This window comes from Ascaphus truei, chromosome 6, assembly GCF_040206685.1.
Source record: "Ascaphus truei isolate aAscTru1 chromosome 6, aAscTru1.hap1, whole genome shotgun sequence".
In the NCBI taxonomy this organism is placed as follows: Eukaryota; Metazoa; Chordata; class Amphibia; order Anura; family Ascaphidae; genus Ascaphus; species Ascaphus truei.
In genome coordinates this window covers 54,176,709-54,199,759 of record NC_134488.1, presented here as the reverse complement: position 1 = coordinate 54,199,759, position 23,051 = coordinate 54,176,709, and the positions used below count along the sequence as shown (strand labels likewise).

The 23,051-nt window shown below is 42.5% G+C and overlaps 1 protein-coding gene across 4 annotated transcripts in view; it reads right to left on the bottom strand.

Annotated features, from left to right (window-relative positions):
- Window positions 1-23,051, bottom strand: part of ROBO3 (roundabout guidance receptor 3) — a 223,843-nt gene that overhangs the window by 17,674 nt on the left and 183,118 nt on the right. For all 4 annotated transcript variants that reach the window (XM_075604305.1, XM_075604306.1, XM_075604304.1 and 1 more), the window contains 5 exons: window positions 21,930-22,068; window positions 20,759-20,983; window positions 20,218-20,393; window positions 19,021-19,131; window positions 12,860-13,048 (listed from right to left, as the gene is read on the bottom strand). In XM_075604305.1, coding sequence (XP_075460420.1) covers window positions 12,860-13,048; window positions 19,021-19,131; window positions 20,218-20,393; window positions 20,759-20,983; window positions 21,930-22,068 — 840 coding nt within the window. The remainder of the gene's footprint in view (window positions 1-12,859; window positions 13,049-19,020; window positions 19,132-20,217; window positions 20,394-20,758; window positions 20,984-21,929; window positions 22,069-23,051) is intronic.

Below are 23,051 nucleotides of genomic sequence, written 5' to 3'. Positions count from 1 at the left end.
CTTTGCATAAAAAAGTCCCACCTCCTCTCACCCCGTTTAGGAATCCCTCAGTATTCTATCTGAAGGCTGTTAGAGGTAATTGTATAGATACGTTCACCGAGATGGTGATTAATGATTTAGAAGTTGCAACCAAGAAGTTTTTATCCCATTCATCACCCAGTATAATAGTATGGCTCCCAAAATTAACAGCATATTTAATAAACATTGGGAGATACTGCAAAGGGACAAGGGATTGAGGTTGATTCTACCCACCAAACCACAAATAGTTTATAAAAAAGCAAGGAATTTGAAAATTACATTGGCACTGAGTTGTTCTATCAGTGCCTCAAAAAGTAAAAGTATAACATGGTTGAATAACCTTAAGGGATATTATACATGTGGGACGTGCATTGGTTGTGGTTATAGCTCAAAATACAAGGGATTTAAATCCAATGTCACAGGTAAAACGTATGACATTGAGAAATTTATCAATTGCAAAACAAGTTATAGTGTATATATACTGGAATACCCGTGTGGGTTACAGTATATTGGAAGAACGGGACAACCACTTAAGAGGCATTTTGCAGAGTATATCTACAACATAAAAAGAGGATTGGAGACACAGTGTCTCCAACCACTTTAGGGTTAAACATGGGCAAAACCCACAAGGTTTAACATGTAAAGGCATTGATTGTCCAAAAGCCAACTGGAGGGGGGGTGATAGGTTGGGTGTGTTGTCCAGACGTGAAAGTTTCTGGATATACACACTCAAGACCCTTGCCCCTGATGGCTTGAACATTGTACCCTGCTAAAAGTTTGCAATCAAATCCAGTGTGGAATGGAATGGGGACAACTCACTGGTGCAGTATTCCTAGATTTTGCAAAGGCTTTTGACACAGTTGTTCATGTTATCCTGCTTAACAAACTCCAGAGCTCTGGAATAGGGAAACATGCTTTAAACTGGTTTCAGTCCTACCTATCAGGAAGATCCCAACATGTGTCCATCTCAGGCTCTAACTCCAACCCCTTGGATATCACCTGTGGTGTCCCGCAAGGCTCTGTTCTGGGGCCCCTACTCTTCTCAGTGTTCATTAATGATCTTTCCACAGCTTGTAAGGAAGCCTCAATACACATGTATGCAGATGACACAATCCTATATGCACGCAGCCATAGCCTCTGTGACCTTCAACACATACTTCAGTCTGACTTTTTGAGACTCGAAAACTGGATTTCCCAAAACAAACTGTTTTTAAACACTGACAAGACTGTAACAATGGTATTTGGGACCAAGACTACATTTTTAAAGCTTCCAGCGGCTGAGCTCCTGATTAGAACCAACGCTAACACCACCCTAACCCCTGCCACTAGTTTTAAATACCTGGGCTTATGGTTTGACTCCCACTTAACATTCAGAAAGCACATTGATACCCTGACAACCAAGACCTATGCCAAACTAGGGGTACTTTACAGGAACAAATCCTCCCTAAGTCTCCTGGTCAGAAAACGTATCGCACAGCAGATGCTAATGCCAATTATTGACTATGGAGACATAGTATATGGCTCGGCACCTCAAACCCACCTTAGCAAACTTGACATACTCTACAATTCAATTTGTCGTTTTGTTCTCCAATGGAACTACAACATACATCACTGCGAAATGCTCAAACAACTAGATTGGTCATCACCAGAGTCTAGGCGCAAGTTCACCTTTCCTGTCTTGCCTTTAAATTATTTATGGGCAAGATACCCAGCTATCTGAACAAGCTCCTCACCCCTACCACATGCAGCACTTATCACCGGAGATCAGACTCCAAAAGACTGTCCCAAGGCTCAACAAAGTATCCGGCCGTTCCTCCTTTTCTTACTGTGCACCCCAAAACTGGAACAACCTACCAGAGACTCTCACATCCACCACCAGTTTAAGTTCTTTCAAATCTAAGGCTGTCTCACATTTTAATCTGGTCTGTAACTGTTTCATACGCCCATAATATATATTTTCTTTAACTGTGCATGCAATGTCTTGTATATAATGTATATCCTGTTCATTTATGTAACTGTATTTGAAACCATGTATTATTTGTCTTAACTCTGTGCCCAGGACATACTTGAAAACGAGAGGTAACTCTCAATGTATTACTTCCTGGTAAAATATTTTATAAATAAATAAATTGAATTTGATTTAGCTTCTTTCTTGAAATAGTGATTTTTTTTGCTTTCTGGTAGTACATGTTTATTCTTAGGAGCTGCAGGTAGAGATAGGTCTGGAGTTAAATTATGTTTTTAATTATGTATTTGTTTTATGGAATATTAGGGGTGATTGCCATTTATATGTTGTAGAGGGAGAGGGGGGTTGGCCCGGTATTAAAGGGGTTGCACCCCATATGGCCACCCCCTGACCTCACCAGGGAGGCAAGGGGTTAACTGGGCTGTGGTCCAGGAATGTGGCTTACACCTTGCTATGTCATGAAAATGTATGTTCCCCTGTTCCCATGTTTCATTATAATGTCAGTGTCTGTACCACACACACACTGGGATCCATCCGGGAGAGCAAGGGTTAATAGTTGAATAGTGATTATAGCCCTTTGTTTACTTTTCCCGCCTTTTCAGGCACCATTTTGCAGAGTCCCATAGCCCGCCATTGGAGCTCCATTCATTTCAATGGCGGATCTAGCTGTTTTGGACCTGTTTCCCTCGAAGACCAGCAGGTGGCGTCCGAGAAGAGGAGCGGCGGTTTCCCATTGTAAGTCAATGGGCTCATTGACTTCAATGGAGATTCCTCGATGGCGCTTTCCAGGAACGAGTTGGCAGCCGTCCAAACCGCAAAACCGCAAAGGGGATACATTTTCTGAAAAAGAGCTTTCATCAATGTTAGGTCAAGTTCAAAGACAAGTGGCGTGGGAATCTTAGGTTCTAGGGCACCCAGAAATAAACTTCTTTTTGCCCCTAGTTCCTAGGCCTCCCCTCACTAGACCAGCACCTGGCCCAAGTATCCAGGACCCCTGGAAAGGGTCGTGACGGCTGAGCGGGTCACGCCATAGGTTACAATGGCGGCGGCAGAAACGGCACGAGAAAGCGGCTAAGTCCGAAACCCTGCAAATCATAAGCCCATATCTCCGGTTCTGGAGGGTCCAGAGGGCCATGGTTTGGGGTGCCTGTAGTCACTGCTCCGGCATGGCTGCAGAACCATTCCTGACCCTCTCTGACCAACTCGATGGAGTATGGACCACCATAAAGGTTTGTGAGTTTTTGTCATAGACTTCAATGGCAGCCGGTTCCCATTGCCCGGCTATGGCGGAGAAACCCCATAGGCTTCAACGGCGGCGATGCCCCGTTGAAAGTCTATGGCGGCAGACTCCCATAGCCGCAAATGGCGGCGGATTACCATTGAAAGTCTATGGCAACGGAGTCCGTTGTTTTCAATGGGGATTTAGTGAAAAACTGTGATTTAGTTTATAGCGGAGAATTTTGTGTTAAAGTATGAAACGGTTGAAGTGGTATTTGTGTATCTCTGGTTCTGAAGGTCGCAGCGGGCTGAAACGTGGACCCTATAGTGTCCCCGTTCCGGCAGTAAGGTCAGGGAAGTTTGGACCCGCTGGACCCAACAGAACTGGATATTTTAATATGTTTGTGTTTTAACCATAATACTGTATTTTGAAGCAGGGGCAAAAGCCCGCAAAGATTCCTTGTCCCTAAGGAATGCAAATGGCCAAGGGGGGCGACGCAAAGTCTAGGAACCAAGTACTGATCAAAAGAATCCGCCACTCTAACTGTTTACATGAGGGCGGAGAAGTATGAAGCTAGAGTGGTTTGCAAGTGTTATATCTTACACCTACAAACAAGAAAGATCCTGCCAGATACTCCATCTGGTAGACTGGCCGGCACCCCTGATTTAGATGTGGGGCTATAGAAATGAGACAATCAGAGTCCCAGTACGCATGGGCTAACTTGCTGGGGGGCATGGGTTAAACTGTGTTCCCACGTTAGAGATTGGATACAGATAATTGTTCTCCAATAATCTGTATTCAATGTTAAGAATAGGGTTACAAAGGTATATAAACTGTTGTCTTGTCATAAGTTACCGTGACAAGCTCTATAATAACTGGTGGCAGCGGCGGGATTGAACTGAACCTGTATTACAGTGTACTGCGGGACCCTGTAATATAGTGGGAACTCGAGGTGAATTGCGAGTTCCTGGGACTAAAGATATTGAACACACAGTAGTGCAACAGTTAACACAAGTTGTAACACCACCTCACTGCTGCGACCGTGAACCATGAGCGAGGCTGAAGGCTCATCCAACATCAGGACCCGAGCTCAGCTGAAAGACAAGTGCCGTGAATATGGACTGCCCTGGGAGAACCAGGAGGTCGCAGACATGATAGAGGCAATCGGTGACTATGAAGCCCGGCTTGCAGAGCCTCAGGATACGGCTCAGCTTGCCCTTGTGCAGCCGCCCGGAGATCAGGGAAGGAACCCAGTGCCGGGGCGGCAGAATCCCAAGGAGGGAACGAGTGCACCTCCCAGGAGCAGTGCAGCAGGAGGGGTACTGGTTGCTGTGGCTACCAGTCCGTTCACCCCTGAAATGTTGGCACTGATTACTGCGTGGGGTGACAGAGGGACACCGGAGGAGCGGCTGCAGTTTATCACTATGGCAGTGAACAGATCCGCTTATTGCCCCCCTGTCCAGCGCGACAAAGATGAACTCAAACTGGACCAGCACAGTCTCACCAAATTCGTGGAAGGTACTGATCAGATCGACAGTTTCTTAAAGAACTTTGAAACGCAGTGCCGGCGGTACAAAGTGCTTCCCCAGCATCGGGTTGCACGTTTGGACCCCTTACTATCCGGCTTGGCTAAGTAGACGATGATGGCGCTTCCAGATGAGTATGCTGATGACTATGACCACCTGAAAGAACTGTTATTGTTTCAGTACGGTTTTATCCCTGAAGCCTACCGGGGTAAATTCCGTCTGGAAGAGAGGCAGCCCCTGAAGTCCTATGTTACCTACGTGACCCGCATGGCTTTGTACGGGATATGCTGGGTGGATATGAGGCACTGACTTACCAAAGCCTGCTGGACCTAATCTTTCAGGAGCAGCTCATACAGCAGTGCCCGCCGGCGGTGAGGACTTGGGTGTACGACAAGAAGCCCAAGATTTACCAGGAGGCGGCGAGGCTTGCAGACGACTATGTGGCCAGCCGAGCCCTGATGCCCGCCAAAGCAGCAGCCCAGGGGGTGGTGGCGGCTGCCCCAGCCAAAAAGTCTGCCAATACCCCCCACTGGACTCAGAGGCCGCCTGCGGGCAGCAGTCCACCGAAGGCGGGGGAACTCCGGCACGAGTGCCGGTGCTACAACTGTAACCGTACTGGTCACATGAGACCAGATTGCCCGGAACCACTGCGTTCCGGCGGACCCCATCAGGGGCAACGCACCCCAGCTGCGAAGCCGGTAGCCCGCGTGCGGGTGGCTTCCACCAAAGCGACCGGACCGGTCATGGAAGCAACTCCCAGTGAGATGTCCCATGCAACGCCTGTCCCGGTTTCATCGGTGCCTACAGCCAGGAGCGGACGACATCTCAGTGTGGACCTGCAGCAGACGGACGGCCGGAGCAGACATCTCACCCCGGTTACAGTCGGTGACCGGCAAGCAGTCGGCTTGATGGATTCCGGAGCTGCAGTGACTCTGGTCCGACCTGATATGGTCCGGCCAGAGGAATTGCTCCCAGGCCCTGGGATACAGATCACTGTGGCCGACGGAGAGCCACGTTTCCTGCAAGTGGCCAGGATCTTTTTGGATTGGGGGGAGGGCCAGGGTGTGAGGGATGTGGGGGTTTTACCCGGTTTGGATGCTGAAGTTCTTCTTGGCAACGATCTGGGACCGATGACCTGCACCTACGATCGGGTGCCCAAACCCGCTGTAGTGGCGGCGGTTACCCGGAGCCAGACAGCGGCAATGGCGGCGGCGCCAGTCCCCCAGCCTTTGGGACAAACTTTAGCGGAGGGCGCAGAGGAGCCCGGAGAGGTAAGCCAGGATCAGTTGCAACCACAGACTGACTTACTGTTCCCCCTCACCCTTCCCCATTCTACAGACAATGACATGACTGGGGGGTGGCCAGAATTAGGAGCCCAGTTTAGGGAGGCAGTGAAGACAGACCCTACCCTGGCCGGCGTGAGACTTCGGGCATCCGAATCTCAGGCAGTGGAGGGCACTGAGCACTGCCTATGGCATAAGGGACTCCTGTATAGAGAAGGGAACCCAGGGATAGAGGAGGGAGTGGCCGGTAAGCGACAGCTAGTAGTGCCCCAGGGGTACCGACAGCAACTGTTACGGGTAGCTCACTCTATTCCGTTAGCGGGACATCAGGGGATCAACAGGACGCGAGCCCGGTTATTACAGTGTTACTACTGGCCGGGGGCATCTCGAGATGTGGGCAATTTCTGCCGCTCTTGTGATGCCTGCCAGCGAGTAGGTAATGCGGGCGACCATGTGAAGGCACCCCTGAAACCACTACCAATAATAGGGGAACCCTTCCAGAAAGTAGCGATGGACCTTTTAGGACCCCTTATGATTCCTAGCAGGTCAGGGAAGCGCTACATCCTCACGGTGGTGGATTTTGCCACCCGGTACTCTGAGGCGGTAGCGCTTGGCACCATAGATGCCAAGACAGTGGCAGCAGCTTTGCTGAACATTTTTTCTAGGGTAGGTTTCCCTAGTGAGATCCTAACCGATCAGGGGTCGCAGTTCATGAGTGAACTGTTACATTGTCTCTGGGATGCCTGTGGTGTACAGCACCGGCACACTACCCCTTACCATCCCCAGACAAACGGATTATGTGAGAGGTTTAACAGTACCCTGAAGCAGATGCTTCGGACCTTTATAGAGGCGGAGGCGAAAGACTGGGAGATTCATTTACAGCACTTGCTGTTTGCCTACCGAGAGGTACCGCAGGAATCTACAGGCTTCTCCCCCTTCGAGCTACTATATGGCCGCAGGGTACGTGGACCTCTGGACCTATTCCGTGAGGGATGGGAAGGGGAGGTTACTGCTACTGATGCTTCAGTGATCCAGTATGTAGTAGATCTCCGAGACCGGTTAGAGATGCTCATGGGGATGGCCTAGGACCACCTCAGGGCCGCTCAGACCAAGCAGAAGCAATGGTATGACCGGCATGCCCGTAGCAGAGAATTCATCCCAGGACAGCAGGTGCTTGTTCTCAAACCCACTCGGGAGAACAAGTTGATGGCTGCCTGGTCGGGACCATACCTGGTCATCCGAAAGGTGAATGAGTACAACTACGTTGTACAGGTAGAGCCTGAGAGGCATAAGCAGTAATGGCAGTTTGTAGCCCACTGCTGGAGGATCCGGCGAGCAATGCTCTGCCTGATCTCCTAGGGGAGGCTAGGCAGGGAAACACTGTGGAGCAGGTGGAGATAGGAGCACAGTTGAGTGCTAGGCAGAAGGAAGAAGCCTGGGACATGCTAGCTAAGTTTAGGGCCCTCTTCACTGACATGCCAGGGACCACACATCTCACAAAACACCCAGTGCACACAGGGGACCTGCAGCCTCTGCATAAGCATGCTTATAGAGTGTCAGCAGAGGTCAAGACCAGTATGGAGAGGGAGATAGATGAGATGCTGACCGTAGGGGTAATTACTCCATCCCAGAGTCCTTAGGCAAGCCCGGTAGTTCTAGTCCCTAAGAAGGACAAGACCACCCGGTTTTGTGTGGACTACCGCTTGCTCAACGCTGGGACGGTGTCAGATGCCTACCCCATGCCCCGCATGGATGAGTTACTGGATGAACTCGCAGGGGCAAAGTATCTGACCACCATGGATTTGAGCAAAGGCTATTGGCAAATCCCACTGACCCTGGAGGCTAGGGAGAAGTTAGCATTCATCACTCCAAGTGGCCTCTATGAGTTTTTAGTGATGCCATTTGGGATGAAGAATGCCCCGGCTACCTTCCAATGCCTGGTCAATAGGTTACTGTAAGGAATGCAGAGCTATGCCAGGGCTTACTTAGATGACATTGCTGTCTTTAGTAATTCCTGGGACTCCCACTTAGGACATGTAGCTGCGGTGCTGGATAGGATCAGGGAGGCTGGGCTTACCTTGAATCCCACTAAGTGTATGGTAGGGATGACAGAGGTCCTGTACTTAGGGCACAGGGTGGGTGGAGGGCACCTCAAACCAGAGCCAGCTAAGGTAGAAGCCATAGTTCAGTGGCCTGTTCCAAAAACCAAGAAACAGGTCATGGAATTTTTGGGCACCGCAGGGTACTATAGGACGTTTGTCCCACAGTACAGTGCCGTGGCCAAGCCCCTGACTTATTTGACCAAGAAGCAACTGCCTGTGCTTATTACCTGGACTCCTGCCTGTGAAACTGCTTTCCAGGCACTGAAAACTGGCTGCCCCGGACTATATAAAACCAGAGACATAACATAAAACACAGACAAAGCTCAGTGCACATCCAGAAAAACTTATATATGGTACAGTGCCTAAATATACATGTATAAATAACTAATAAATAAAATGGTCTTTTAGTTTAACATTTTGGCCAAATTGTGCCAACTGCACGGCAGACCACGTTTCAAGGGTACCTACACTAATATAGATTCTTAATAACCTGTGCATTTCCAGGAAGAATGCCACTCCATGGCATCTCCCACTCTCAGGGGAACTTGCCTGCTTACAGTGTGATTGTGACAAATCTATTACAGAGTGCTTTTCCTGGTAATGTACAGGTTAATAAAAGCTTCAATCAGACTTAGAACTTTTGCAACTAATATTGACAGATTTATTATAAATCATTCTTCCAGGCAATGCACAGGTTATTAAGAATCTATATTAGTGTAGGGACCCTTGAAACGTGGTCTGCCGTGCAGTTGGCTCAAGGGCTTACAACAATTTGGCCAAAATGTTAAACTAAAAGACCATTTTATTTATTAGTTATTTATACATGTATATTTAGGCACTGTACCGTATATAAGTTTTTCTGGATGTGCACTGAGCTTTGTCTGTGTTTTATGTCATGTCTCTAGTTTTAAATATATATATATTGCCATGCTCAGTAGCACTCCTCTGTGAAACTTATATGCTTATATATATATATGTTGTGGGTATTTTGGGGGTTTAATATGAGCTTGTAGGTGTTCTGTATGTTGCCCCGGACTATACCAAACATTTCCTTATGCAGACTGATGCCTCCGACTATGGCATTGGGGCTGTGTTGAGCCAGGTGGGCGACAACGGCAGAGATGCACCCTGTGGTGTACCTCAGCCGAAAACTACTCCCCAGGGAGGTGGCCTATGCCACCATTGAGAAAGAGTGCTTGGCCATTGTGTGGGCACTCAAAAAGCTCCAGCTCTATGTGTATGGAAGGGCATTCACGGTCCTCACAGACCACAACCCCCTGAGTCGGCTGCAGAGGGCATCAGGGGAGAATGCCAAGTTGCTAAGATGGAGCTTGGCCTTGCAAGAATTTGAGTTCACCATTCAGCACAAAAAGGGTAGTGAAAACAGCAATGCTGATGGACTTTCACGTCAGGACTATCCCTCTGAGACTGAATTCATTAATGGTGCCAGCAGTGCCCCACTCCCCGTTAGGGCCAGTGTGCCACAGGTCACCCATTAAGAAGGGGAGGTGTAGAGGGAGAGGGGGATTGGCCCGGTATTAAAGGGGTTGCACCCCATATGGCCACCCCCTGACCTCACCAGGGAGGCAAGGGGTTAACTGGGCTGCGGTCCATTCATTTCAATGACGGATCTAGCTGTTTTGGACTTGTTTCCCTCGAAGACTAGCAGGTGGTGTCCGAGAGGAGGAGCGGCGGTTTCCCATTGTAAGTCAATGGGCTCATTGACTTCAATGGAGATTCCTCGACGGCGCTTTCCAGGAACGAGTTGGCAGCCGTCCAAACCGCAAAGCGGATACATTTTCTGAAAAAGAGCTTTCATCACTGTTAGGTCAAGTTAAAAGACAAGTGGCGTGGGAATCTTAGGTTCTAGGGCACCCAGAAATAAAATTCTTTTTGCCCCTAGTTCCTGGGCCTCCCCTCACTCGACCACCACCGGGTCCAAGTATCCAGGACCCCTGAAAAGGGTCGTGCCAGCTGAGCGGGTCGCGCCATAGGTTACAATGGCGGCGGCAGAAACGGCACGAGAAAACGGCTAAGTCCGAAACCTGCAAATCATAAGCCCATATCTCCGGTTCTGGAGGGTCCAGAGGGCCATGGTTTGGGGTGCCTGTAGTCACTGCTCCGGCATGGCTGTTGAACCATTCCTGACCCTCTCTGACCAACCCGACAGAGTATGGACCACCATAAAGGTTCGTGAGTTTTTCCCATAGACTTCAATGGCAGCCGGTTCCCGTTGACTGGCTATGGCGTTGAAAACTCATAGGCTTCAACGGCGGCGATGCCCCGTTGAAAGTCTATGGCGGCAGACTCCCATAGCCGCCAATGGCGGCGGATTACCATTGAAAGTCTATGGCGGCGGAGCCGTTGTTTTCAATGGGGATTTAGTGAAAAACTGTGATTTAGTTTACAGCGGAGAATTTTGTGTTAAAGTATGAAATGGTTGAAGTGGTATTTGTGTATCTCTGGTTCTGAAGGTCGCAGCGGGCTGAAACTTGGACCCTATAGTGTCCCAGTTCCGGCAGTAAGGTCAGGGAAGTTTGGACCCGCTGGACCCAACAGAACTGGATATTTTAATATGTTTGTGTTTTAACCATAATACTGTATTTTGAAGCGGGGGCAAAAGCCCGCGAAGATTCCTTGTCCCTAAGGAATGCAAATGGCCAAGGGGGGCGACCCAAAATCTAGGAACCAAGTACTGATCAAAAGAATCCGCCACTCTAACTGTTTACATGAGGGCGGAGAAGCATGAAGCTAAAGTGGTTTGCAAGTGTTATATCTTACACCTTCAAACAAGGAAAATCCTGCCAGATACTCCATCTGGTAGACTGGCTGGCACCCCTGATTTAGATGTGGGGCTACAGAAATGAGACCCTCAGAGTCCCAGTATGCATGGGCTAACTAGCTGGGGGGCATGGGTTAAACTGTGTTCCCACGTTAGAGATTGGATACAGTTAATTGTTATCCAATAGTCTGTATTCAATGTTAAGAATAGGGTTACAAAGGTATATAAACTGTTGTCAACCCTACAGTCTTTGTCTTCTAATTACATCTTGATTGTCACCTGATTGCTGGATAATTGCTATCTGATACTTCTTCATTCCCCAACCCTAAGTAAGTGTTATCTTCTTGCCTGTTAATTGTACTATACTGCTGTGTTCACCTATTTAAGGAATAAATATACTTTATTATATCTAAGCCTCGTTCAGTTCAACCCAGTTATTTGGTGTATATTATATCTTGTCATAAGTTACCGTGACATATGTTTGCATATTTTTATCACTTTTTATGTACATTACTGTATGGTCTATTAGACTTTAGAGGTTTAAGGGTCCGTGTTTGTATAATGAGTAAGAAAGGAGTAACCCATTACTTTAGACTATATTACATTACGCTGATGTATTTTAATATTTCTATCTGCACATTAGACAGCATCATTGGCCCTTTTCCTTTAAGCATGTTAGTTCTAGTACTGAAAGGGTTATTCCCTGGAAGTATAAATAGCACACTCTAAAGTCATGGCTCTATTTTCCCCTGAGGAAGTGACTGCTGACATCACGAAATGCGTAGGGAGGGAGGAGCCTAGTCGTTTGGCATGCTGATCAGTGAAGAGTCTTTGTAACAGAGCTGTTACAGTATCAGTTAAAGTTGTCGGAGTCCACAGCTGTTAGGCGCAAACAGCTGATAGACACTGCAAGGAGCAAAGATTTCAAGCTGGGGACGGCTTTTTTTGTTATATGGCAGGACGTGACACAATGTAAGTGTATATTCGTCTTGTGTATTTGTTTTTATTAAAGTGTTATTTGCAGTACCACACTATCCCTTTCATCTGTTACACTATCGGTGGAACTGTTCCGGTGTTTGGTGTGCAATTACAAGAGGGATCTAATCAGGAGCAACACGTGGGGTTTGTGAAGGTCTGAAAGAAGACGCGGGCAAAAGCACAGATTGTATCCACCGTATATAACAAGTAATCATCTTGTAAGTAGGCATTTTTAGTGTTTGCGAGAATAATTCCTTAACAGTCCTAGATTTCTGTGCAATGGTGTGTTCCCTTTGTATTTTTCAATAGGAGGGAGATAGAGAGTGAAAGAAGCACGCCTGGATTGCACAAACTGGATTAATTTATTGGATTGGGAACTAATTTTGGACCATATCCAGGACAGTGGGGACTGGTGATACATTTACCATTATACCATTTAACTTTTGGCGCCCGGGATTACTTTTCTTTTTCTTTGTGGTGATTTGTAGTGAGTGCAGTGAGAGCACTTGTGTTTGGGAGTCCCCTGGGCAGCCATTTTTTCCACTTTAGCTATCTATCTGTCACCCTTAATAATAGGTCACAGTTAAGTTCTGGCATTAGGCAAAAGTTACCTTATTGGTTTTGGTTATATGTTTTTGTAGATTAGCTCTTGATGTATGTTATTTAGGTGTTAGATTTGTCATAAAAATTTCTCCACCTGACGAAAATAGCAAAATTAATCCTATCAAGAGTTTATTAACATTAAACAACGTTTGTAGATAAACATTCATGGTCTAACCACTGTAAAAAAGAATTACACTGAAACTCGAGACAAAAGGAATTACATATGGGCTTAGTTCTAGACACAAGGAACTACTTAATTGTTTTATCTTTGAGTCTGCAACATTTGTTTGTTGTCAACAAAAATCCTTAGTGTGTAAAATGCCATAATTAGCAAATACAACAAGTAAAATCAAAGGTACAAACGGAAATTATTTTGCCTTACGCTCCCTGTGCTGGAGTTGATGACCAGCTGCTCCCCGAAGACTTTGTCCTGCCCCATTTCTTCTCTCCACTGAAGAAGAAGCACTTGTGTCCCTTTCCAAAGACGAGGCAGAGCATTCCATTTGTGGCCCATTTGTGTGGATGGAGCAGGTTTGATCAGCTGGAGGTGGTTCGGGAGGTGGAGGAAGATCTACACAAAAGAGATACAGTACATAAGGATATTTATCAAGTTTAATTATAGAATTGCATTTTCAGATACTAAACTAGTATTTGTCTTTTTAACTAAATAAAATAAAAATTCAGAATGGTGTAAACTTCACAAGAAAGACCAGTAATGTATAAATGACATTGCATATTTCTGCTTCCTTAATTTTATTAACTTCCTTTACTGAAGGCCACTTTTTTCCACACAAGTTATTGGTAATGCTTTAACAGTTAAAACTATTGCTTTAATAATAAACTGTACATGTACAGTACTAGGAAAGAGTGTCTCCATTATAGCTCTGACTTTCTAAGACATAATCTGTGAGTGTCATAAATTCTTCTGACCGTGCAGTTATTTCAGAAACTTCTGTGCTAATATAAAGTGTGTGAAAAGTACATTATTGATATTTACAGCCAAGACTATTAAAAAGTCTACAAGCCCTAGGGCCCACATTTTGTTGGGCTATTTTTCTCTCACACTGGCACAGTTAAGGTCTTCTCAACTACCAATACATACTCGACAACTAATAACAACTTGCAGTTGGTTCAGCTCTAAAAACATTATCAACACTGCAATTATTAGATGAATTAATCTAAATTGGTGCTAATGATTTTCAAGAATTTGGATACACACGGGAAATAATAAATATGATCCCAAAACAGGCATAAATAATGCATTAATGCACATAATTCTGCCAGAGGTGAAAACACAGAAAACCTCTTGTAAAATACTTATTTAATTTTGAACGTAACATATACATAAACTCAATGCACATTTAAGTGAGTACTCTGTGTTTCAGCATAAAGTACTTTATACTGCCAAATTCCCACTTGAAGGAAATATAATCCTCAACAGAAAAATAATCCATAAAACTCAACTGTCCAAGCAACCTAATTACTTTTAAACATAACAGATACTTCAGATAGAATTTCAGGAGACTTTTAATTATAGTTTCTCCCCCTCAGGGGTTTGAGAGGCTGTTAAGTTTGGGATTTCTCAGTTATGGTTGAATATATCACCTACTGTATCTAATTTGTGTCACATAGGAATTCCAAACAGGAAGAGTTTAATTATATGAATCTTTAATCCTTAGAATTATCTTTCAAAGCTAGTTTACAATACCCAATGTACTATGTGTAGGGTGACCATATGTCCCGGTTTAGCCGGGACAGTCCTGGTTTTTAAGGCTCTGTCCGGACTTTTTGGGGTATGTATTCCGCTGGCCGCTCATGCACGATCGGCACTTGCAGTAGCTGCAAAGGCAAACAAGATCTTAACTTGATTAAACGGGCAATGAATGGAAGGGAAGTAAACATAATTATACCCTTTATAAAGCAATAGAAAGACCTACACCTTGAATATGAGGTACAATTGTGGGCACCACTCATTAGAAAAGACATTATGGAACCAGAGAGAGTGCAGAGAATATCCACCAAATTAATAAAGGGGATGGATAATCTGATTTATGAGAAGAGGCTAGCTAAATTAGGTTTACATTAGAAAAGAGGCGTCTAAGAGGGGATATGATAACTATATATCGGGGACAAAACAAGGAGCGTTCAAAAGAACTATTCATCCCATAGAAAGTACAAATTATACAGGGGCATCCCTTAAGGTTGGAGGAAATGAGATTTCACTAGCAACAAAGGAAATGGTTCTTTACAGTAAGTATCGTTAAAATGTGGAACCATGGAAACTGTGATGGCAAATACAATAGATAATGTATGTTCAAAAAAAGGTTGGACATCTTTTTAGAAAGGAAAGGTATACAGGGATATGCCAAATAAGTAAACATGGGAAGGATGTTGATACATTTATTTATTTTATTTTAAAATGTTTTACCAGGAAGTAATATATTGAGAGTTACCTCTCGTTTTCAAGTATGTATACAGGGAGTAATCTGATATTTGGAGTCAGGAAGGAATTTATTTTTCCCCTTATGAGATATCATTAGACAATATTTCACTTGGGTTTTTTGTTTGCCTTCCTCTGGATCAAGATACTGTAAGTACATGTAGCCTAGCTAGTCTAGACTGGCTCTTTGCCTCCTTTCATAGATGCCCTGATAGACCTGCAGGCTGTGACAGGTTAATCCTAGAGGCTTTTGACCCTCCTTGCTGACTCTTGAGTGACAGAAGTGGTGGTGACTCATTGTCTGTGTACAGCCAAGAGTGGTACAGACATTGAGCCCTCCTTTTCCTTAGCTCAGAGGGGAAGTTCTAAATTGATTTAGTTATTATGTATACAGACGTGTGTGTGTATATTGTTCCTGGGAGGGGCTTATCCTGTTGCGTAAGGATCCCTTTCAGGTGGAGGCGCTGCACCGAGGTGGTCATCTGGTCACCCCAGGCTCCCAGTGACAGAGACACCGGCCTTCTGGGAGCCAACAGGTAACGGCAGTACCGGCAGTCTCTTTAGTAAGGGGGAAAGAGGGCTACAATAAGATAAAGTATCTTAATAGTCATCTAAATTTAGCATAGGTTGAACTTGATGGACATATGTCTTTTTTCAACCTCATGTACTATGTAACTACATTATGTAACTATGTACTAAAATAGAAAAGGAGAAAAAGCGGAGCACTGCCAAAAAAATGAGGAAAAAGGCTGGGGCAAAAAATAAAGATTATTTATTGGGCATAATGGCCAAAAAGACAAACACACATGGTTAAAACTCTGACGCGTTTCCCGCCGTGGAAGCGCTTTATCAAAGAGTACTGAGGTTCTCACAGTGTCAGACTATATAGTAGTCCCTGAAGTATACGCCCTAATCTAAATCCAATGAATTAGATGATGGTCTAATTAATTATGCAAACAGCTGTGGTTTAAAGCTGAAGCAAGGGTCAATAGTGTAAGATGTTAACATGACACTAATCATAATATGAGACTGTGAGAGCCTAAATGGTTACAACAAATAACAGTTAATAAAAAACAAAAAGAAGAAAAAGACTAATATTAAACATCATAGCAACAATGTGTCAAATGTATCGATATCATAAAAACATACATATATAATATATAATGAAAAAATATAGTCAAATAATGTGTTAATGCTAGATGAACACTAATAGAGTGTAATAATATAACTGAATATATAGATAACAATATAAACTATGTGTATACCTAATGTATAAACATAGAAATATATAATATGAGAAATATTATCAAAAAAATAAATTAAATACATAGATAATTAGATATAAAAAAATCATATTGTGATTAGTAAGCAAAATTAGTCAAGTCTTCAATGTGGATAAACAATTTTTACAAATTATATTAAAAAATGGTAATAAAAAACCCTTATAACAGAATAGTACATATAATATATAATATAGTCACCTGTGCATAGCTATACAATAAATAATAAATACATATGTAAATTTAGATCTATAATGATTATAATAGTGAAATTTATATAAACCAATAATATATATAATCATCAGGTGGCTTATCTTATAAAGTAGATATATGTTATACGATTAAAACATTCCAGACAGTGAGGACATGTGTATGGATATATGCATATCAAACAAATCTAATGAGTATAAATCCCATAGAAGATATATATGAATCTAGAACATAGATAGCAGAAGCTATCTATATAAACTTATGTTTGAGCATAGATGACAGATTATAAAAAATGCTTCAATTCCCAATCGATATTAATACCAGAGGGTTGCATGGTGCCTAAACTGTACATCCAGTACATTTCTTTTCTGTTTAGTATACCCAGCCTGTCTCCTCCCCGGGTTGGGGCATGTATATGATCTATTCCTGAGAAGGAAAAGTTCTTAATAGTCCCCTGTGGACATGTTGAAAAATGTCTGGAAACCGGGTGGGATTGATCCCTCTTATTGATTGCACGGACATGTTCCATGATTCTTTTTTTGAGGGGCCTAATGGTGCGACCCACATAACCCCTCCCGCATCCGCATCTCAAAAGATATACTGTATAGCTGGAATTGCAGTTGATAAAGGTATGTATAATGTGTTCAGCCTTTGGATTAATGCTTGTAATTTTTTTAATTTTATTTGCATACTTGCAAATACTACAATGTCCGCATGGAAAAAATCCCTTAGGGATGTTGCTAATCCGTTTGAAATTAGTACTGGAGTCAAAAAGACTAGGGGAGAGTGATGTACCCAATGACTTAGCCTTCCTGAAAACGAATTTTGGTTTCTTGTCGAGAATAGATGACAAATCATGATCTAGTTTTAGAGTGTCCCAATGCTTGTGTATAATACATCGGATACGATCTGACTGTGTGCTTTGTTGAGTAATAAACAATGGTGTAACCATATGTTCTGGTGATGGTTTCTTTCTAGAGGAGTTCAAAAGGTCCCTTCTATCTAGTTGTTTAACAGAATTCAAAGCCTCTGTAATATGTGATATATTGTAACCCCTAGATTTAAATCTAGAGATAAGGTCTTTTGATTGAACATTAAATGATTCTTCTGTTGAACACAACCGTTTCAATCTAATGAATTGTCCTTTGAGTATACCTTTTTTAAGGTATTTTGAATGATTGCTGTCTGCTCTAAGGTAAGAATTGCGCACGTTCGGCTTCCTATAAATGTCAGTTTGGATGCACCCCCGCATATCCACATACAACATTAGGTCTAAATAATAAATGTGGTGAATATTCTCCTGAAAAGTGAAATATAAATTGTGATCATTAATGTTAAGTTGGTGAATGAATGTTTGGAGTGAAGTGAGGTCACCATCCCAGATAAATAAAAGATCATCTATGTAACGTTTGTAGAATTTGATTTGGTGCCTAAAAGAATTATTATCACTAAAAATAAAATTAGACTCCCACAACCCCATAAAAAGATTTGCATATGAGGGTGCGAAAGAGGTGCCCATAGCTGTGCCCCGAAGTTGTAAATAAAATTGTGAATCAAATCTAAAATAATTGTGCGTGAGTAAAAATGTGATAGAATCTGATAAAAAAGTGCATAGTGCTGGTGCTAAGTGAGATGATGAGAGATAATGTTGTATAGCGGAAATGCCTTGCTCATGTTTGATAATATTGTAGAGAGAGGTCACATCCATAGTCACCCATCTGTAACTCTCTCGCCACTGTATATGGTTAAGGTCAAATATCAATTGGCTTGAATCTTTCAAAAAAGATGGCAATGTTTGTACAATCGGTTGAAGATATGCATCTATAAAACGAGAGAGTACATCTCCCAAAGATCCAATGCTCGCCACAATGGGCCGTCCCGGAGGATTTATGAGTGACTTGTGGATCTTTGGGAGATGGTGAAAGATGGGAACTATGGGATTAGGAGAGCATAAAAATTCAAATTCTTTTTTACTTAGTACATACAATTCTCTCCCAAGGTCAAGCAGATCATTCAATTCATGTAGGAAAGTAGTGGTATGGTCAGAGGACAGTTTGCGATAAGCCTGATCTACAGACAGCTGTCTTAATGCTTCCTGTTTGTAGGACTCAGCAGATTGAACAACAATCGCACCACCCTTGTCTGCATTTTTAATGACAATAGTTTTGTCTGATTTTAAGGTTTGTAGTTCTTGCAACTCAAGGGTGGTTAGATTGCTGTTCTGATATGTATTTTTTTTACAATTTTCCGCCAAATTCCTCAGATCCTTTTCCACTAATCTTTCAAATGTGGTGATAAAAGGACTCTTTGAGCCATAAGGACAAAAGGTGGATTTCTTTCTAAAAGTGGTGTGTTCAAAACTGAGAAAGTTAGAAAGGGACACCTCCTCAGAATTGTTCTCTATATCTTGTTCCATATATAAATCTTCCAAGTCAGAGACAGCACAATAATCTTTGAATGAGAAACTAGAAACAATTGGTTCTGGTGAGTCAACGCCAGAGTAATCTGGCGTTGACTCCGCAGAATCACATAACATAGGCACATCCAAAATGGGTACAACATTATTTTGTTTGTTCAAAAAGAAGTTTTTTATATTTTTAACTATGTACTAACCTCCTTGTTTAGCTTCTCTGCGATAGTGACCTGACTTAGATTTTTTCTTTGCTCTTGATTTCTGTCCTGGAGGTGTACTGATATTTTCTTCTGGAATGTTGTGAGACTTTGCTGGAAACAAATTGACCAATGAAAAAGTCAGCATCAAATCAAAAGCAGACATTTTTTTTCAAATATATTACACGTCTGCCATGTTCAGATTAACATTACATTGGGGGGGAAAAAACTTCAATTAAAGTTTAAAAAAAAATTATGTTTGGAAAGCCAGACAAAGTAAAAAAAAACAAACAAAAAAACAAGTATTTTTACATAAGTGAACATTTTGGTAATATGTAAGTACAGTATGAAGCTTAAATTATTAATTAAAAGCTGTTTAGTCTATACTACACATGTATTTGTAAAGGTATTTTTTCTCATTGTTCAAATAAACTAATTTGTGAATAGAAAGTTCATTTAATGTTTAGATTGTTGGGAACTTTTAAATACTTGGAACCAACATATTGCACTTTAAATAGCAATAACAACCAGTCATGTCTTTGCAGAAATGAGTATGCATGTACAAATCTGTATATATTATTGTTTATGTCAGTGTATCTGTGTTTATACTATGTATTAGTGCATCAGTTTGTCTGTATGTGTATCAATGGGTTAATGTATGCATACTGTGTGATCATTCGCGTTTGTTAGTGAGTTTGTGCAATGGAATTAAAGAGCATTGGGTTCTGGTATTAGGAGTCAGCAGCAAAAATGGCATATTACCAAAATATGTGCACTATTTGACCCCTTTTACAAAAACTTGAATACAGTAGTTGGTTCAGTGCCCAACTGTAAGAAATGTTGGCTCTAAGTCATAAATGGTGGATATATTTATGTCAATTTACTGATGGATCCAGACTTTCCTGGAGCCATGGAAAAAGAAGCAAAATGCTGCAGCTCCGGGGACAGTAAAATCCATTCCGCATAATGGGACCCCCCACAAAGAATTTCTCAGTCCTGGGGGAAACTGCAGGATCCGGACACCGGGTGCAACCAGCTTTCTGCTTTCCTTCCGGTATGTATGTGTGTGCACGCATATGTACTGTATATATGTGTGTGTGCGCACATATGTATATGTGTGTGTGCGCACGTGTGTCTGCGCACGTGTGTGCGTGTAAACTTTACATTAATATAATATGAGATTGCATGCCTAGTACTGACCGGAATTAGGCAAAATGATGTTCTCAGCACTTAGCGCAGGATTCTGACTTAGGTTACGTCTGTGACCATGCCGTTGTGTCTCCATACCGTCTGCCATTGTATTTAGATTGGGATTAGACTGTGTCAGGGGAGGACTTGGAGCTCTTGGTATTGGTACTGACCCAGCTGGTAATCGCCTAAAATAGTAACAAGAAATTGTTTAGCTAGGAATAAATAATGACTGCACTTAATGCAAAACCTTAACATTTAAAAGCGAAAATATTTTTAGAAGAAATAAGTCATGTTTAGTGTAGATACTATATCTGCAAAACAAGAGTGATTTTCTTGTAGTAAAATATAAAACATCAATACGTAAGGCTAAAAAAGTACTCAAACACATGTTTTTAAAATGTTGGTATTATCTAAAATATTAGTTTGTAGGAATTTTTTTTTTGACACAATACAGAATATTATGCTATAAAACAAACAAAGATAATGGAGTGTCATGCTGTAACTAGTTTAGTGAGTTTATAGATATAGTATGGCAATAAAGTTTTCTAACCTAGGATGATGAGACATTTCAAACTGATGGAGCCTTGGAATATCTTCTGAAGCACGCATCTCATCCCGAGGGGATGGAGTTAGTGTGGCAGTAGATTGTTGACCGTAGGAGTGAGCTGGTGATGAAGCCTCGCCACGAGGTGGAGGAGGAGGACAATCTTCTTGAACATTTTCCATCAGGTAAGTTCTTTCGGGTAAGGGAGGGCACCATTCTTCTGTGTCAGAGCTAAAATATAATCATAAAAATTGTTATTTATTAGCTATAATAGATTTGCCATTCCTGTTTCTATTGTGTAATTCTATTACACTGTCAAAAGTGTATATTACAGAGATTATACGTGTCAGTACTTGATTTTATAACCACCCATAACAGCCAGTTGCCCCTTCACTTAAATAGAACAATATATAACTTTAAATATGGTATATTTTGTACTTTTAATGTTTTACAGCTATTTGTATATACAAAAAGTTTAATGTTGGCACATGATATATAAAAAGGTAAGTGCACCACTTAAGAAAACTACGGGTTCAACCACTACATGACCTTATTAGCTTAGGTCACATGTACCTGAATTAAAATAGAGTGGTTAACATTTAATTTCACACTGTGGTGGTAGTCTTTAGGACATATTTACATGTGTTATTTTTCTTTAGGCGATCCTTATGATGTGAGTGGCCACTCTTGTTAGCATAAGTATTACGCCATGACTCTTTAACTTCTGCCAAACTTCGGCCAAATCCAACACCCCAAAGGGACGGATTGTCAGCTTCTGCTAACTTCATTGCAGTTACTCAAGCAGCTATGTAATTTCACACACAAACTAAATATAAAGCTACAGTAATAAAATATACGGTACAGATTCTATAAATGCTTACAAAATGTTCAAGTATATTATTTTTTACGTCTCTTTAGATATGTACATAAAATAACATTACATACATCCATGTACTTTTTTTTATAATCTAGCCCTTTGGAAAATTAATGGAAGAGCACTGCTTTACATCCTTATTCTTAAAAGAAATCAAGACTAATCAATACAAACAAGCTGGGTGCTTGCCAAAAAAAAAATCCTCGCTCACAACAGGCTTGTATATTGTTAGAAATACATAGCAGAGGCTCCAACATATGTCTCTTGACTTATTTGGTAATGATTATTCATATTTGTCCATACTTCATTTCAATGTCTGTATCTTCTTCTTGGTATTGGCTCAGTTCATTGGCAGGAGGTGGTGGTGGAAGGATTTCTGTCCAGTTCAATGATGGTGTTTTCACTGGCTTCCCAATAGACTTCTGTTTTCCAATTTTGGGAACTGTGAATTTCAAAAAAGCATTACTTAAGATTGGGAGAAAATGTGTACCTACTGTATTAGCTGGACCTTAATGCTAAATGTATTAATTAGCTGCATATAATTGTAACGTGTATAATTCTAGCATGGTTGTAGGGGGCATTGTTAGACAAGATAAAATAATCTATCTTCACTAACTACAATATTTTATAACCCATTAATAGTTTTGATAACTCATATACAACATACAAGATCTAAGCACAATGACATGGTAAAGAAATGTAGTACAGAATATGCTATTTTCGGTGGGAGAACTATCCAACTGTATTACAAATATCAAGGAAACTCCATATAGCGTTTTTAGTTTATTAGGAATTATGCTAGAATACGGTCTGTGAGGGGCTCCGCACCATTTTCTGCCACATTGTATTTATTATAAATATTTAAATATAAAAATTTCAATTTACCTTTTTGCCTAGTTTTCTGGAATTTGAGAGAAATGCAAAATGGACATGGCCTTTGTAATCACTTTGTTTAAGCTATGATTACAAGTGAGAAAATAAAAACTGTATTTTAAAATACATAAACTCTAGCAGTGGAAGTGGTCTGCTTTTAAAGGAAGCCCTGGGGTGGGGGCTACAGGTGTGAGCAGTAAGGCCTCGGTCCCGCTGCGCTCGTTGGCGCGGGCGGCCACACGCGAGTTCCCCACCAGCAGGGGAATCCTCGCAAGCCGGTCCTGGTCCCCCCTGGCGGCACAGCGCACTACACGCTGTGGCGCGTCAGCCGCTAGGGGACACAAGAAAATGGTGATGGCTAGCGTTGACGCGTCACGTGGTGTGGCTGTGAGCCAATGGGGAGGGGAGGCTTCGGGAGGAGGAGAGGCTTCGGGGAGCGGGGAGGAGTGTGGAGTAAAAGCGTGAGTGCCTGTCTGTGTGTGTGTCTGAGTGCGTGCGTGCCTGTCTGTGTGTGTGTATGTGTGTGGCTGAGTGCGTGAGTGCCTGCCTCTG